Source organism: Sorex fumeus, unplaced genomic scaffold (assembly GCF_029834395.1).
Source record: "Sorex fumeus unplaced genomic scaffold, SorFum_2.1 ptg000002l, whole genome shotgun sequence".
NCBI classification, from domain to species: domain Eukaryota; kingdom Metazoa; phylum Chordata; class Mammalia; order Eulipotyphla; family Soricidae; genus Sorex; species Sorex fumeus.
The window spans coordinates 8642904-8662476 of NW_026606059.1; the positions used below are offsets into that span (position 1 = coordinate 8642904).

Genomic DNA, 19573 nt, shown 5'->3' on the forward strand with positions numbered 1-19573 from the left:
AAAGAGTAAAACCTAAGCTTACTAGTTGGCAGGCTCAGCTTTCAACTGAGGAGGGTACTGCATCTTCTCTTAGGTTGCTTCAGGTACTGCATCTTCTCTTAGGTTGTTTCTCTCTGCAGGTAAAATGCCCAGCAAAATATACTAGTCAAACATTGACCATCAGGAGGATTTCCCTTACCAAAGGTGTTTTGGGGTCACCGCTGGCGGATACAGTCTACTTCCAATTGGTATCATTCTAATATATATACAATATCTATGTATTCTAATCTATCCACTTATATATATATATATTTTTTTCTAATCTATCTATGTTAGAATGATACCTCTCTAAAGCATTTCTTTCTGATTCCTAATCTGGAACACCCAATTTCCTGGTTTGTTGATCTCAAGAACCCCACAGTTTGTGACTCTTCCTGATTCTTCACTCTCATGACCAGTTGATAGTCTCTATCAGCACTTAGGAGTAATCTAGGCGTTGTTTCACGGCAGCTGTTACCTACGGAAGGAGAATGGCACTCTTCCAAAACCCTAGTCACCACCAGTCTTTCCTGAGTGGAACCTACTGAAGTTCTGTCTCTTTGTCCTGTTTGATTAAAGCCGCTGCAGGCACCACTGACGCTGCCTTAACCAGCTTTTAAGAAGGAGCGGAGTTCACACAATGTTCTATTGGAGACCGATTGTTCCTCAACCTACTCAGTTCGTTCCAGTAACTTACCAGATATAAAACACGTGTATATGTATATATACATATAAGTGTGTGTCTTTGTGTGTGTGTGTGTGTGGAGAGCATATATACAGATATACAAAATATTCGAAGACACTAATATCTTGCACTACTATAAAACATTGGGCTAGAGTGATAGTGCAACGGATAGGGCGTTTGCCTTGCATGCAGCCAGCCCGGCTGAGCCAGGTTCGATTCCTCCGCCCCTCTCGGAGAGCTCGGCATAGTTAGTGAGAGTATCTCACCCACACGGCAAAGCCTGGCAAGCTCCCTGTGACGTATTCGTTATGCCACACAGTAACAACAAGTCTCACAATGTTACTGGGCCTGCTAGAGTAAATCGATGAACAACGGGAGGACAGTGCTACAGTGCTACCATAAAGCACTGCACTGTAGAACTGTCGTCCCATTGTTCATCCATTTGCTCAAGTGGGCACCAGTAACGTCTCCATTGTGAGACTTATTATTACTGTTTTTGGCATTTCGAATATGCCACGGGGAGCTTGCCAGGCTCTGCTGTGCGGGCGGGATACTCTCGGTAGCTTGCCAACACCAATCCTACCACCATTGTGACCTTCCCTCCACCGCTGTCCGAATTTCTATTCACCTTTCAAGCCTGCCTGGGGGCACAAAATAATTTATTTTATATTGATTACTAGAATAAAATGGCAAATAGAATTATCCCCCTGAAATAGTGTAAAGGGCTTTTATATTCTGCCACAGTAAAAACAATTATGTAAGTTTAAGTTATGTAGTACTCAGTTTATTTCTAAGACCAACTAGCCCCATATGGAAAACCCACAGAGGTCTGAAACTAATCTGTGGCCGCATATTTAGTTTCTGATGATACAGTCAATCTCTGAAACATCTCTAGGAATGTGCTTTCTTTTTCGTTTACCGTTTTAGAACGAAGGGGAAATACTGGTACGTCAGTCCTAACTTTCAGAATAGCCATTGCATCACATAGCAGGGAACCCAGTTAAGGTCGTGTCTGATTCCCAGGTCGCTGATTAAACCCATGGACCCAGAAATTGACAAGGAAGCAGAGTGTCAGCCCTAGGTTACGAGGCCTGCCATCAGGAAATTGAATATTTTTATCACTTCTTAAAATTTCTTTTTGACTTCAGAGACTTTCATGACATTTTGGCGCTCAGGTAGTATTTTTATGAGTCTTTACATTTTGATATTCTAAGTACTTGGAATTGCATCTAGTTGATATATTCATGATTTCTAAGTTTAATCAGCTGTTGGGTCAAGTGACATTAAGGGAAATTTTCCTTGACCTGAAACAGTTTCTAAAATAATATAATTCCATCCGTTACTTTCTGCCTTTTGCCAGCTACATTTTTCCTTTTTAGTACTTTTCATCACCTGGAAAATTAAACAAGTTTTATATATTATTTACTTTTTTACAGATCTCAAAGTAACAAAACTACTATTCATACTGCTGTTGGCTCTGGATTTTGAACACTTAAAAAAATAGTGCTTAATAAATAGTTATTAACTAATGAAATGTTCAAAGAAAATACTCTTTAAGATTCCTTCTCCCTCAAAGAAATGATTTTAATTATGCTTAGGAACAAAGTTAACTACAAAAAAAATCAAAATCATTGATATATTCTAATGTTAAATTATTATGCTAGCAACACTCTGAGCCAATCATAAAGAATTATGGATTAAGTAATTTAAACCTAATTTACGGATGGAAACAGAAAACTGCCATGTCTAATAGTTTATACACTATATAATTTTTTATATTTTTTATAAATACATATATGTATAGCTACCCGTGACGTATTCGAGATGCCAAACACAGTAACAACAAGTCTCACATGTTACTGGGCCTGCTCGAGCAAATCGATGAACAACGGGAAGACAGTGACAGTGACATACATGTATATATTTGCTTGTAGTTTGGAATTATATTTTTATCACATTGGGCAAGTCTTTTTTTCTTTTTTTTTTTCTCAAGAATTATCTTAAATTTTGAATGTAGAGCGGACAGGATGTAAAGGATAATTCACACTGACAGAAACACACTTATTAAGATTTCAACTTTATTTGAATGAACTTTAACTCTCAATGTCTTGGTTTTCAGAGAAATTTTCCATTTGAATTGTGATTAGTCATGTGCATACATCTATTTCCATTTTAAGAATAATGGGTAATATAATATGGATGGCTGGAGCGATAGCACAGCGGGTAGGGCGTTCGCCTTACAAGCGGCCAACATGGCCGACCCGAGTTCGATTCCTCCGCCCCTCTCGGAGAGCCCGGCAAGCTACCGAGAGTATTCGATATGCCAGACACAGTAACAACAAAGTCTCCAATGGAGACGTTACTGGGCCCGCTCGAGCAATAATATGGATACCAGGGCCGGAGAGGTAGTACAGCACATAAGGCACTGTCTTGCACATAGCTGATCCAGGTTTGATCCCTGACATCCTATATGTTCCCCCAAGCCCAGCCAGAAATGACCCCTGAGCACAGAACCAGAAGTAATCCCTGAGCACCATCAGGTATGGTCCCAAAACAAAACTGAACAATCTTCTTATTCTATCATAAAAGCTACTTCTCAAGTAATTTTCTATTGAAATATTAATTTTAAAATTTGATTTAACCATATCAAGATAGTTTTATTATTGTAAATATGTGTCACTATAAATTATAGCATCTAGTTTTATTTTTTGTTTTATTGTGTCTTGGGCTAGGACTGGAGCGATATCACAGTGAATAGGGTGTTTTCCTTGCGTGCGGCCGACCCGAGTTCAATTCCTCCACCCCTCTTGGAGGGCCCGGCAAGCTACCGAAAGTATCTTGCTTGCGCAGCAAAGCCTGGCTGGGCAAGCTACCTATGACGTATTCGATATGCCAAACACAGTAACAACAAGCCTCACAATGTTACTGGGCCCGCTCGAGCAAATCGATGAACACAGGAGGACAGTGCTACAGTGTGTTTTGGGCTACATCCATTGCTCAGGACTTACTCCTGGTTGTGCTCAGAGGAACATAGGTACTGGGTCTTGAACCTGGGTCTGCCATATGCAAGGCAACCCTGCTGTAGTATCTCTCCTTCCCTTCATTTTAAAGAAAATCAAAGAGCAGGTTCTGACTACCGAATATTAGGGATTAAGCATATTTGTGATCGGGGCTAGAGCAATAGCACAGCTTGTAGGGTGTTGCACGCGGCCAATTCAGGTTCGATTCCCAGCATCCCATATGGTCCCTTGAGCACCACCAGAGGTAATTCCTGAGTGCAGAGCCAGGAGTAACCCCTGTGCATCACCAGGTATAACCCAAAAAGCCAAAATATAAAAGAATATTTGTGATCATTAATCAACTTGATTATTGCAATTATTTCTGTACTTTATTTTTGTTTCACAGAATTAATAAATTTATCAATTAAAATAGTTTATTGCTGGAGCAATAGCACAGCGGGTAGGGCGTTCGCCTTACAAGCGGCCAACATGGCCGACCCGAGTTCGATTCCTCCGCCCCTCTCGGAGAGCCCGGCAAGCTACCGAGAGTATTCGATATGCCAGACACAGTAACAACAAAGTCTCCAATGGAGACGTTACTGGGCCCGCTCGAGCAAATCGACGATCAACGGGAGGGCCTTTACCTTCTCTTTTTACCTTTATTAGTGAAACACCATGAGGTACAGTTATAGACTTAGAAATTTTGTGCTTGGGTTTCAGTTATACAATGACCAAGTACCCATACCCATTTTTTTTAATACAGATGTAACAATTTAAAATACTTCATAATTAAACTGATCACAGTACTCAAGAGTAGTAGACAGGAACTAAATCACAAATATTAGTAACTAAAGACAACTTTAAGTGTCATGAATATGAAGTGGGAATGTCAAATTATATAATTCTTCTTACTATGCATACATAATTTTTTATATTGCAACCTATTAAATAAGAATATGAACTTGCATCAAAGAATTATGTTAGTGTCTCTCTTGGTATTTGTTTTTAAAGCAAAACATCTCTCTGCTATAATAGTTTGCTTACTTGTGTAATTCTTTGAATACTTAAAGAGCTGAATTTCTGCAAGCTCATTATTGCCATTATATGGGAATATGGAATGGCTTGTATATATTAATTTTTAATAATTTAGAATTATATTTTAACATAAAATTGAATAAAATATTGATTTGTATTGACTGGAAGTTAAGTGTATATCTTGGATCATATAGGAAATCATTATCATTATATATATATGTGTGTATCTGTATCAGAATCAAGATATATACTCTTAATGAAGACCAAAATTTTGTTATGAAGTAATAAAAAAAGAAAAATGAAATAGTAACAAAATCAAGGGGAACAAAGAGATCACAGTAATAAATTGGCAAGCCCAATTAAAATAGATTAAGATTTCATTAAGTGTGAATGATCTAATCATACCAAGGTACTGGCAGAGGACTTTGATATATCACTTACTATGCATTGTAGATAAGAAATTCACTCATATACAAGAATAGTAGGTGCAAAAGGACAGAGGACAAGCAATTCTTGAGTTGAAAGGATTTCTGAAAATTAGTTCCTTCCTAAAATCAATAGGAGCAAAGACAGAGAATGTCAGAACCAACTTTTTCTGAAATACAGAAATTAACAAAATTATTCAATAGCCTGTATTTTTATTCAAACAAAATAACTGAATCTAAATAAAAATATATGACTTGCACTTTCAATTACATAAATTCTATCTTCCTCTCCTGATACTTGGAGCTATAATAGTTTCAAAAACAAAACAAAACAAAACAAAACAAAAAAAACAAAAAAAACAGCAACATTTAGACACAGGAAAAAATAGAAAGGGTTCTGAGTGGGAATTCTCGGGAAATTTTTACCTCTGAGAATTCCCACTGCTTACCCTGTCTGGCTGGAGCGATAGCACAGCGGGTAGGGCGTCTGCCTTGCACGCAGCCAACATGGGCGACCCGAGTTCGATTCCTCCGCCCCTCTCGGAGAGCCCGGCAAGCTACCGAGAGTATTCGATATGCCAGACACAATAACAACAAAGTCTCCAATGGAGACGTTACTGGGCCCGCTCGAGCAAATCGACGATCAACGGGAGGGCCTTTACCTTTACCTTTACCCTGTCTGGCAACTTACTCGAGCATCCCCCTCTCAGAATTTGTCTTTATTTGGGGCCAGAGAGATAAAACCCGTAGGGTATTTGCCTTGTGTGTGCCTGACCCAAGTTTGGTCTTCATCATTCCATATGGTCCCCCAGGCCTGCCAGGAGTGATCTCTGAGCACGGAGTCAGGAGTAAGCCCTGAGCACTGTTGATGTGGCCCTCAAGCAAAACAGAACAGAAGTTTGTTTTTATTTGATTTGACTCTGTACTCCTTTTTTTAATGAAGAGCTCATTTCCCAGTGCTACTTTTTCAGAAACAATCAGTGGCGAGTGGCAGCATTATGCGAGTTGCATCTAACGTAATGCTGTTGTAAAAACTGGAGTCTGGACAGTGAGATATCCACAATGTCTTTCAAAGCTCGGACAGGTTCCTGGGGATACAGCAGGTCATGCTAAGAAGAATTGTGTCTTGGGGCTGGAAGTATAGTACAGCAGGTAAGACACTTGCCTTGCACAGGGCTGACCCAGGTTTGATCCCTGGCACCCCACGTGATCCACCAAATCCCACCAGGAGTAAGCCCTGCGCACTGCGTAGTGTGACCCCCCCTTAAAAAAAGCAGAACCAAAAAGTAAGAATTGTATCGTGTACATGAAAGAATTTTTATTGAGTTTGAGGAGGCCAGCTGGAAGTGAAGACTATAATAGAAATATAATCTCCTGTCATAGTAGGAAATAATTTTATTTCATTTATTTTATTTCATTTATTTCATCATCCTGTTATTCGTCGATTGCCTCGAGCAGGCCCCAGTAACGTCTCTTTCATCCAAGCCCTGAGATTATATTCAAGGCTATTTAGGAGAATGAGACCCATCAATGTTACTGGTATTTGGCATATTTGGTACGCCACGGGGAGTTTGCCAGACTCTGCCCTGTGGGCAGGCTACATTCGATAGCCTGCAAGTTTGTCCAAAGTAGGAATAAGACAATAAAATGTCATAAAAAAAAGTTCTGTTAATTAATATATATTAAGTAGGAAATAATATATATTATAATATATATAATATATATTATAATTATATTATTATAAAATAAATTAAAAAAACCCACTGTCCTCCCGTTGTTTATCGATTTGCTCAGTAACGTCTCCATTGTGAGACTTCTTGTTACTGTGTCTGGCATATTGAATACTCTCGGTAGCTTGCCAGGCTCTCTGAGAGGGGCGGAGGAATCGAACCTGGCTCAGCTGGGCTGGCTGCACACAAGGCAAATGCCCTACCGCTGTGCTATCACTCCAGCCCTGTATTATTATAATAATATATTATAACACACACATACACACTCATCCCCTTAGAAAACCTGGAAGACTTACTGTTTCAAGGCATATAAGAAAATAATGTTTGGTCATTAGATGAGCTTTAAACTATGTGACTGCATATGGCAGTAACTGTCACCGTCACTATCCTCCCATTGTTCATCGATTTGCTCAAGCGGGCCCAGTAACGTCTCCATTGTGAGATTTGTTGTTACTGTGTTTGGCATATTGAATGTGTCGGGTAGCTTGCCAGGCTTTGCGGCAAGGGTAGTATACTCTCGGTAGCTTGCCAGGCTCTCCGAGAGGGGCAGAGGAATCGAACCCGGCTCAGCCGGGCTGGCTGCGTGCAAGGCAAACGCCCTACCACTGTGCTATCACTTCATGCAAGTAATAGACTATAGAATTAGAAAGTTAACAAAAAATAATAAGAATTAAACACTAATGTCACCAAAACAAACAGAAGTAATGCTTCTTAGAGGAGATCTGATTTGTACAGTTGCCACATTGTACCACATATATCCACTTCCTCACAAAAATCATGGATCATGTGAAAAAAAAATCATGCTAGCCTGGTTTATATGCAGAACAAATCACAAGAGAAGTCTCAAAGAGAAGTTGACACAATCTAGTGGAATGACCAGAGAAAAGGAGTACAGAGAATTAAAAAAAGAAACAGACATGAAGTCTAGAATACTTTCAAGGACATCAATGTCTGCTCAATAATAAATACTGAAATGAGAGGAGAGGAACAAGGAGTCAGAATGTTTTAAAAATTAATGTCCAAAAATGATCTAATTTGATTTTAAAAAATCCAGTTTGTATAACAAAGGATCTCAACAGTCTGAAAAGATAAATTCAGAGAGATCTATATTTGGCCATGTTCTAGTTAAGCTCTTGAAGCATAAGAGTGTGTGAATCATAGAGAAAAGGTGAGCATAGAAAAGTTGCCCATTTACCTATAGCAAGACTCTCAGCCTAAAATTTACCATTAAACACTTCCACAAAGGGGTGAGCATAAGACATCATTAGATACACCAAACAAGATGGTTTTTCAGTAGCAGATCTGCTGTGCAAGAAAATAAGGAAAAAGCTATTGTAGACTGAAATGAAAATATACAAGGCCATGAATTGCCTGTGTGCTCTGACCCCAAATTGGCACACATGTAAGATAACCGGATGGGTAGAAAAGAAATAAATCCACATACTTACTTTAAAATGTAACCTTTTTCTTTTTCTTTATAATTTAATAGATGCTGGGAAAGTAGTGTTTTGATGGTTGTATGTAGCTGCGGATGAAAAATATTAGTCAAGAAGAAATACTTCAAATCAGTTGCCTGACTTTCTACTTAAACAAAAATAAGATAGAAAAACTAAGTGCAAAGAGAAATGAAAGAATTATTATGTTATCAGGCTAGACAATTTTGATAAAATAATACCAGATATTAGTGAGGATAAGAAAGTTTTATTACCAGTGAGTTTGTAGGCGATCAACTTGGGTTCAATCCTCAGCACCCCATGTGCTCCCCTGAGTCCCACCATTATTATATGATTAGTTTGCACCAAGAAAGCATAAATCATACAATCAGAAGAGGTGATATAAAGAAAATAGGTTGTTTTTTTCCCTTAGTTTCTTGGGAAACAAAAAGAAAGTGATGATGGTGTCATTTGTAATAAGCTAGATGATAGAAATTTGGTTTGGTAGATTTGAATAATTCAGATTTGCTCACGTATTCACACGTAATCAATAAATGCTAACTAGCTTCTCTGGTTTGGGGGTTCAAATCCAGCTGCATTCAAGAAATCCTCTCTGTATAAAATGTAGAATATCCGTGTGTGTCTTTTCTAGACATAAGCATTCAAATGGGCTTTTGTAGATTTTTATTTTTATAGTCACATGAACATGTGTATCTTTCTTGAAGCTTTAATTCAAGTATTGAAGGGGCAAGAAAGAAAGTATAAAGATTAAGGTGCTTCCCTAGCTTGCGGCGGTGACCACAAGTGACCTTGGTTCGAATCCCAGCACGGAATGTGGCTTGGGAGCAACTGCAGGCATGGCCCACGAGCAGAGACCCAGGAATGACCCCCGGTCACTGCCTGGTGTTGCCCGCCCTCCTCCCCCAGAGGCATTCAGTTTCTGTCAAATAGTTGGGTTCGTTGGAAAGATCTAGTCATAAAGAAATTAATGGATACCCTTGGGAACATTTTCACTTAAAGTCTCAAAGAATATAGTTTCAATATATAGACGTTAGCAAGGAGAATGCTAAACGCATGATGAATGAATTGTTTGGAGAAATATCAGGCGAACAGTAATTTTTAACGCCTATTTGTTATAAATACAGTTAGAAACATTCACATCAACTTACATGTAGACACTTAGAAGCATGTGATGAGATCATGAAAATTAAGTCTAATAAGAAAATATTATTTAACCCAAAGGTTACAAAACTTCTTTGGTCCACCACCCCCTTTTTCAGAAAAAGAAATCAGTCAGCACCCCCACCTTGGAAATTTATGTTCTGTAACAAAGAGAATGTGTCCCCCATTTGTCTCTGACTATTCCTCTGAACCCCACGAATAATCCCAGTGGCCCTGTTCCCAGTGGGATCACCCACTCTGGGAAATACTGACTTAACCAACAATTCCCTTGCAAGTGAAAAAAAAAAGAGTGACGATTCTTGAAGTATGTGTATTTGAATCTATCATGAAAAGGCATCATCTAACATTCTGTATATGTGTATAAAGAGAATATAGGTTAATACAATAATTGCCTGTTTTTCTCTATTAATTACAGGTTATTTCAAGACATGTACCAAAGAAAATATAACAATAAGACAGTTGGGCCTAAATCTCTAATCTTAAATTTCGGTTTAGATTCTCATTGGAAAGTTGCTTTGTAGCACTGAGGGGAGGCTTTTGATGTGTCACCCTTTCCATTGTTCCGAACTGTTTATAACTCAGCAAGAGTAAAGACATGAATAGTTTAACTGTTGAGATGTGAAATCAGAGTGAACACTTGTCACAATTTTTTTTCAGTAGAATTAAACGTTGCTAATTTAAAATGGGCCAGAGTATTATTTTTCTGTATTTTGTTCATTCCATCCTTTAAATGTAGATAATTTACTATAAAGTTTCACAACTGGCTCATTTCTGGATCCTTAAATCCCATTATCAAAGAATATTTTTTAGGGCTCTACATGTTCATAGACTTAAAATGGTTTCAATACAATAGCAGTTCAGGAAGCAGCATATACTCCTTTAAAAAAAATTTCTTCAGCCAAAGAAGCACTTTTATGTTTGTTTTGTATGGAACATAAATATAACATTTCTTCATTGCTTCCATCTGTTTGCTTCACTTCTCCATCCTACTTCTAATCCTAAAATATTATATGGGATTTTAAAGGGACACTCGAATTATCGGCAGATACATACAAATTAAAATTTTATGATATTCTTTAGATTAACTGCTTGAGATCTATGTCAGTGTAAGATGTGGAAATTGAACTTACACTTTATATTATTTAGATTTTAAAAACATAAGGGTACATTAAAGAAAGAAATTTAGCACTGAATATAAAGGGAGTTAGGATGAAAAAAAGAAAGCAAAAAAAAAGGGGGGGGGGGACAGAAAATATAAAACAGCTGGGGAGATTATTTGCTGGTGTGTTAACTCCTAGTCAGAAAAACACATTGCATTTGCGATTCCTCTGACCCACTTCTCAAGAGTTTATTATTCTAGTCAATATTTTTGTTGTTATTATTGTTAAATCTATTTTCTTCACAGGCTGTGTAATAGCTCTTTTGTTACTCATTAGTGGGGTCACCAGATGGCACACACAAAAGGAAATTTGGTGACACTTGCTGAGTTTTGTTCCTTTTGGGCTGTGGAATGTGGTAAAGAATATTGAAAGTATTATCTAAATATAGTATCTCGGCAGCACTTCTCACCTGTCTGTAAATATTCTACCCTCATTAACAGTTGAAAGTTCCAGATAAATTCAGTGACTAAACGTTAATTATGTATTTTTTAAATAAATTCCATGATAATAATTCTTTCTTCTTTGACTGTAAAGAAACCTGAGAATACTTCCCAAATTGATTATTATGTACTTAGATAGCGGTGATAATATCTACGCATATTTACAATCTATTCTTCTATCACCAAGACAGTTCACTTTAATAATTATATCTTATATATATGCTTTTTTTTAATGTGTTTGTTTCTAAATGCTTTCGAAAGGTTAACTCTCTTTAAACATTTTAGTTCTAAAATAAATTTGTCATTTTTCATATGTACTGTACAGCAAACCAAAGATGTCTGCCAAAATTTCAGAAAGAAACTAGGAAAAGTTGACTTTAGGGAAGCAAGACTATGGTTTCCATAATGGGAACTTCTTTGCAACTTTGTGTCTAAGCTTTCCACCACGCGTTCTTTGACATTTCATATGGCTGTTAGAGCAGAATTAAATATGTCAATATAGCTCACTGAATCATTTTCTTCTAGGTAAACAGGATTACAAGAAAACCAAACCTATTTTACGAGCAACCAAATTAAAAGCAGAAGCAAAGAAAACAGCAATTGGCATAAAGGTACCTGTAGTCACTAACTTTCATTTTGATGGCACGTGCCATTTCATTTTCTAAAACTGATTACATAAATGTTGAATTCTGAATGTTTGATGACATTTCAAAATCCAACTCAATGCCAGAATTGAAGGTTTTTAATTTTAAAAAGATTTTTTTATTAAAAAAAAAAGTAAGAATGCAAGCATCCTTAGTATCCAGAGATTTTTAGGAGGTGTTAAGACACAGTTTATGCAAACCAGTTATTTATTTTTTTGGTAATTTTTAAATTTTTTAAAATTTTATAAAGTAGTTCACAGTATTTGATCACATTTAATATTCAAACACCGGTCCCACCATCATTACACCTTCCCACCATCATATTTCGGGTGTTTCCATCCCCAGCCCCAATCCCTGTCCCAAAACAGAACTGAAATATTATAATATTTCTCTCTAAGGTTGATGGCCTCTCAGCATACCAGTTATGACAGAGGTTGTCCTTTTGTTTCCCTCTGACCACTATATATTGTTAAAACATGTCAGTGTTTTCTGTAGCCTGAATCAAAAACTGGTAATTTTCTGTACATTTTAGATGTGGAGAACTTCTCCACTTTTCATGCACAGCCCAGTGTGGGGCCAGATGGATTAGAACTTAGATCCCGAGTTTCAGGCAAATGCTGGAGGGGTGGTGAGGTGACGTGGGGACCAAACTGTGGGCCCACCATGCTAGGCTTGTGCTCTGCCACTCAAGTTCTATTTCTTGTCCGTAGTTCAGGACATTTTATTTTAAGGTTCTTAGTTTATTCATACTGACATATACATTGGTATATTTACCTTTATATTGCGTATTATCCTTGTCATCAGTACTCTGTGTGCTGAAATTCTGAATGACAGTCTCCCCAAATTCTTCTTTTAGCAAGAAGTGTTTAAAATGCTTAGCAGGGATAAATACAACTCCGAACGATGTTAACAGATATTAATCCAATGTGCTCGCACAATAAAGTCCAACGGAATTACATTGACCATATTACCCATGTCAGTCTGTTGCCAGGTATTTAGAGTTGAATTAAAGTATAAATAGGAAAATTAATTTGGCAATTCTCTTGTCGGTTGTGTAGCGTTAAAAGTGACTAGCACATATATTTTATTTATATATTAAAATGTTAAAAGAAGATTTTGGGTTTGATCTGGCAGATGAAAAATCAATTTCTCTAAGTTATAGCTTATAGCAAATGCCAAGGTATTACTACCAGGCTGTAACAGCTGTCGAGCTGCCAGATGACATACTTGGTTGTCGTCCAGAATTCGCTATTACCGTCAGTAGACGCTGCCCTCCTTTTACTCCTGATCGCTGGTTCTGATCAAGCTTTGCTGTGTGCCGTGTATGTTTTCACAACACAGTCTCCTCTGTTTGTGCTGTGCATTTGTGTTTAATGAAGCAAAACAATCCCCCAACATAAAATCTAACAAACGCTAAGTCATCCTTTCTGTTTAAAAGAGAGACAATCGGACTGATTGATGCTTTTTTTTTCCCTTTTTGGGTCACACCCAGTGATGCTCAGGGGTTACTCCTGGCTCTGCACTCAGGAGTCACTCCTGGCGGTGCTCCAGGGACCTTAAGAGGTGCTGGGAATCGAACCCAGGTGGGCCGCATGCAAGGCAAACACCCTCCCCACTGTGCTATCGCTCCAGCCCCATATTTGATGACTTTGACCAACCGTTACTGAATCTGATCACATAAAGAGCGAATAGTATTGTTTTCAGTGACAGCAGTTCACACAGGAGTGTGTTTAGACATTTTCTGAAACAGTTGGGTCTCTTGTGTCTTCTAGGGCTTACTAATAATAAAATCAGAGCATGTCTGTGTCAGTATAATAAGAAAAATAAATAAATAAAAAAAAATGAAAGACGAGTGTAGGACTGAGGAGCGAGTACCGGGCCTACAGTACTTGCCTTGATGTGACCCACCCAGGTTGGATCCCAGACATCACATGGTCCCTCCAGCATCTCTGGATGCAACACTCAAGCCTCTACGCATTGCAGGGGTAGACTGGGTTCTCCCTGGTCTCCCAGAGCAGGTGCCCCGCCATCTCCTGCCCTGCTTGGAAATGCAGACCCGTCTGGCAGATAGCAACAGGGAAGTCCCCTCCCTCCACCACCACCACCCCCCCCCCCCCCGCCTCCAATATTGCCCAGGAGGCCACCCTGGAGATAGAGGTAGAGACATGGATAAATCGTTCATCTTATATTTTCCTTGAAAAATTGTATAAGAAATTTTATTCATTGCAAAACTATTTTCCTCACCCCAGATGTCTAAAAGCAGTGGTCCCTTTTCTCAAAGTTTGTAATTGGTTACTTTCTACGGTCTCTTATAGTGAAACCATTGCCATGCCCTATCAAGACAAAAATATTCCTTTTTATCTTGCTAGCACAGTGTTTTTGAGAAATGCACCGTCATCTGTTTACTTACTTGTTTTACACTGTTCTTTGTGTGTATAGCTATTGCTATTGTTTTAATTTGAGCAAATAATAATATTCCCAGATGCTAAGTTTACCTTAATTATTGTGTATAATAACTATTAAATAGCATTAATAGTGTTATACAGTGTTTTTTAAACAGTGTCGCATTTATCTTTCTTATGAGCAAATAGTTTCAGATTTCATTTATGACTTGGATTTCTAAAAGACATCAGAAGAGAGCTTCTTTTTAAATGGTCTAGTATATATGCCTGTGGAAACCATTTATAAAGAAACCTTAACTTTAAACATTGTTTAATTTGCTTGAAAATTTATGTTAGGCGCCTATTAAAATGATAGGAAACTTTTTAGAATCAAAACCAGGGAGGTGTTTTACATTTCAAATCTGGCATTCTAATTAGTTTGCCCTGTCAAACTTTGATTGCCTTGTCATTTTAGCATAGGATTTTAAATAACGAAGTTTCTTTCAGCAATTGCCACTTAATGCTGTTTAATTTCCCCAGTGAGTGATTTTATCCATATTGATAATGTCAGAGAAGCAACTAAGGACTAATGAACATCAAACATATTTGACTCTTATCTAGTTGACACAGGATGACCATAATATTCTAATATTTTACTGCTTTACTACTTATTCTTTAGAATGAAAAATCTTATGCTCTAAAAATAATTTAAACAGACAGAAAAAATATGAGCAGCTGCATAGAGTAGGAAATAATAAAATGACAACACCACTGAACACAAAGTAGGGAGACCTAGAAAGATGTCCTTCTTACCTCTTACTATCCAGATCTGTCTGACTATAAGCTGGCATCTTTGCAAAACAGAGATTGTGCCATTTACTTCAAAATTTTGTTAAGCTACACAACTAAAATATTTACACCAGCACAGTTTTCTTAAATTGGTAGTATATTAAGAAATTATTTTTAATTAGTCATTACATTTTTAATTAGTTGTATGCTAATTAGCATACACAGAAACAGTAAAGCAAATTTACGTTATAAATTGTGTAAGTAAAATTCCCATTATGTTTGTTATTTGCCTAAAATTTCCCAACTTCAAGTAAATCCACATTTTATTTTGTATTTTATATTACAAAACAGTTTTATTGTGACGATAGTCAAGTGGATATTGCTGTAAAGTCCTCAAAGCATTACATAATTTTTATATACTTCTGTAAAAATGATCTAAATCTTATACAATCCTTCATTATTTATTTGAAAATTGCAAGCGTTATAGAACTTGAAGGAAGATATTATAACCACCTTAAAGGAATTTAGTCCCCAAATTACTTTCAAATATAATGACTGTATCAAGTCAGTAATAGTGATTGAGAAATCATGTACTGGGTATATAAAAAAGTAATATATAACAAGGTCTTTACTCACAAAGATTTACAGTGCTTCTTAGTAAATGCGTATGTACTAATAGAGAATGAGGGAACGGTTAATGATCAGAGTAAAGTATGAATTTGTCAAAATCTGTAATTAATTTCCATTGAGAAGCTATCTTTATTTCTGATGCCTTAAAATGGGTCATTTCCCTAGCATCTTTGACTATGACTCTGGGAGACCCGGGGCACCCCAGGAGCCCAGGATTCGTGAGATGCTCATAGAACCATCACTCCAGCCCCCGAGCAAGCGTCGTAGGGGGGCATTTGTCTCCAAACTGTCCGGATTTACACTCCGGGATGAAATAGATGTCGCACCAAAGCATTTGCATAACATCTTTGTTTGATGCTTCCTTTTTTTTTTTTTTTGGCTTTTCCCCCAATTATTTTATAAGAATTGTATCACTAAATAAATTTTATTGTTTTATTTGGTTTTTGTTTGAGCTCTGGGGTCACACCCAGCTGCGCTCAGGGCATCTTCCCAGTGGTACTCGGGGAAACCGTTGGTGTTGCGGAGGATCCAACTGGGGTCGGCCACCTGCAAGGCCAGCACCTTAATGCCTGCACGGCCCTGTCTCTCGGACCCTAGACTCCGTTGAGAATAAAAATATCCATCCTAGGGTTTGCAAGAGGGAAGAGCATTCTGTATGTGCCAATTAGTTCTTCTGTGGGGGCTTTGGAGCAGTCTGCGCTCTGCCGGTGGGCTGGGCACGGGTTCGGGATGCAAGAGTCCCAATTCAGGCCCACAACAGCTCGGTCGTCCAAGCGACCAGGGAGCACCCAAGCACCGAGTCGAAAAGAGCTTCAAGCGCTGGTGCTGTGGCTCCCCTCAAATAAATAAGTCAAAGCTCACTTTTAAATGTATTAAGGGGTGTGGGGCCACCCCCACAGTGCTCCGGAGCATTTTCAGGTGGGGCCGGGGATAAAAGTCGGCTCACCTGCATGCAGAGAATGCACCACTCGCCCCTTGGACTATCATCCCTGGCACACACGGTTTAGTAGGAAATAAAAAGAAAGCAATTCTCTGCTACAGAAATGAAATGTGTAAGGGTCGGAGGGCGACTTGTGTTACGTCTCAGTCTGGCTGAAACTTTTTAATTCCGTCTCCACTGCTGATTAAAAGCTTCAAATGGCCAGGCTGGAGCAATAGCATAGCAGATAGGGCATTTGCCTTGCGGGCAGCCAAACCGGTTCGATCCCCAGCATCTCTTATGGTCCCCTGAGCACCGCCAGGAGTAATTCCCGAGTGCAGAGCCAGGAGTAACCCCTGAGCATTGCTGGGTGAAAAAAGCTTCAAATGGCCAAGAAGTGGGTGTGGGAAGTCATTAGTGCTTCCTGGTTTCCAAGTTAGCTATCGCACCAATATCCTGAAAGCAGGATTCTCAGATTTTACCTTTTTTTGTTTTTTCCAAAGGTTCAGTCTTCAAAATGCTCATACACCACATTGACGGGAGGATGGGTGGGGAGCGCTAGTGCCTTTGCTGTATCCTCCACTCACGACTTTTTAAAACACTGACTCCCCAATGATCTGAATGGACAGTAGGCTTCATGAGTTAACGGATCTTTTGAAACTTGGTACCGTGAATGACCCCTGCAGCCACCTTTGGGCACTGGTGGAGGAATGGGTATTCGATCACTGTATAAATGAAACCCAAGCACAAAAATTTGTAAGTCTACGACTGTACCTCATGTTGTTTCACTAATAAAAATTTTTTAAAAAAACCAAAAAACTTCTTGTCCTGCCTCCGGCTATTCTGGACGTCTACGATATCTGTAATCTAGACGGTCCAGAGTCGCTTGAGAGGCCAAGACATTGACGCGTAATTCTCAATGGGAGGAGGGGGGCGAGGATGGCTATTTTCAACCCAGAGTGCCAACTTTTGTTCTTGCACTGAGCTCTTGTGAGTGGCTGTTGCTGCTGTCCAGTCTACAGAGCAGATGGAGTTTGCAGTTGTGTGTCACTTGTTTATTACATCCTCTTAAAATTAGTAGCTGTGTAGCCAGATGGGTCTGGGAGCACAGCTGTGAGTATAAGAAAATAAATGAAACCTGTCTGGTACCGCCATGCCCTTTTGAGATGCCAAGTGCTCCAACTGCAACAAAGGAAAATTCACTTTCATATGACATTATATTGATATATTAGGTTTTAAAAAATCAAATGTTACAAAAATAATTGACACTGGCTCTTTCGACCCCATGATTTTCATTAACATTTATTTTTTATGGTTTGGAGCTCTAAGTAAAGATGAAGGAAAAGCTATTCCTTTGTAATTTCAGCATCTCGAGGCAAAAATTCCATGTTGGGTTTAAACCTTATTCATGTTGATGCTTTTCAGCTTTATTAGGTGCCATGTGTGGAATTACTGATTTTTATTTTCCTGTTCATACAAAGGCAGATAAATTGCTTCTTCATAAAACAATGTGAGTAAGGTGCAGATAACACAGGTAAAATCAGAAAGGAATATTAGGGCTTTTAGGTACTGAACTGACAGTTTTCTGTTTTTCCAAATGTAAGTTAGTATTGAAAACACTCCACATAAATAGATTTGAGGCTTTTAGTTTTAGAAAAAGATATTAAAAATAAGTTCTTACCATTATATATTATAAAAGTAGTAAACTGGAGTGATGCTATGTAAGTATAATTTATTGAAAAGATCCACCTTAAACAACCAAATGGCATAACCAGGATCATCTGTGCTGGTTATGGTTATGATAAATTATATTGGATTATCCTTCATGAGCTGAGTTGTTCTGTTCCTCCAAATTGTAAATGATTGAATTTGAAATTTTGATAAAATATTACTTAATAAAGTATTTACAGACTGTTAGAATAGTTCCATTAGAAAATACATGTTTATGAGTATTTTAAGATATATAGCTGACTGTGATAATTAATAAACTTACTGATACAACAAATAAAGTTAAACCTATGTGAGTAGAGACTAGATTAGCACAAACTGTTCCTTACACCCCAAATTTTGATATCCAGATTATGGGTATATTTTGCAATGGTGGATATTTTGTTGTATTCTAGGAAATAGAAATTATAATAGAAATTGTTCAGCCACCTCTTCTGAAATTTTAATGGGTATTGTCAAGTGTGCGTTAAATTTCTTTTTAATGAGAAGTAAAAAAAACTTTAAGCATAAGGAATTTGATTATTGTGTTCAGATTATTTACTTGTTCTCCTGTAGAATTGTATGGTTACTTAATGTAATAAAACTGTTAATATTAACCAGTCTCTCATCAGCGGTTTCACAACTCCGTTTTTCCCTTCCTCAGGAGGTTGGTCTTGTCCTAGCAGCTATCTTGGCCCTCCTACTGGCTTTCTATGCTTTCTTCTACCTCAGACTCTCCACACGCGTCGCCCCTGATCTGGGCCCAGGAGAAGATTGACAGCGCTGCGACACACATGAAAGGAAAATCATTTTTTTAAAATCACTTCTCGGGACCAGAACTTTCTGAAGTATTGAGACTGAAGCATCTTGAATTCTTTCTACCGCTCTTTGCAAAAATCTCTTTTTAAATAGTTGTGCAGGATTGTTTCAAGCAAGAACCTTACCTGGCAATGTAAGGATTACATGGATCATCAGATACTTTGATAAGGTTGTGTTCTTGGACTTTTGAGTGGCATCCCATTTATAGCGCATTTAAATAAAATAAAAACCACATCCTGAATTCTTCCCATGGGTTAGCCAATCCATTTGTGTAACTCTCTCACAGATTACTAAATCTATTTTTGCTTCGTACACATGAGAAATAAAAGTATATGTTCTCATTTACAAAAACATACTCAGATCATTTTCAGAACCGAAGAAGGAATGAAAGTCATGAGAAATTTTTTCATTTTTCAAAGAAAGCTTGCTTGCTTTCCAGACGTATTTTATGTCATTAGAGATACTATCTGCATATACATCTACAGTAATCTTTTTCCTTCTTGCCACCTGTTCAGTGCACATGTGCTCCATCAGAAATGGCACCTGGATGACAGAAGCTCAAAGAGTCACATATGTC

General features: G+C 38.0%; 1 protein-coding gene across 3 annotated transcripts in view; it reads left to right on the plus strand.

The window, feature by feature from the left end:
• TRIQK (triple QxxK/R motif containing) overlaps positions 1 to 19049 on the plus strand; it is an 84736-nt gene extending 65687 nt beyond the window's left edge. For all 3 annotated transcript variants that reach the window (XM_056112070.1, XM_056112079.1, XM_056112062.1), the window contains 2 exons: positions 11633 to 11718; positions 18842 to 19049. In XM_056112070.1, coding sequence (XP_055968045.1) covers positions 11633 to 11718; positions 18842 to 18955 — 200 coding nt within the window. In that variant the 3' untranslated portion in view covers positions 18956 to 19049. The remainder of the gene's footprint in view (positions 1 to 11632; positions 11719 to 18841) is intronic.
• Positions 19050 to 19573: the final 524 nt, after the last annotated feature.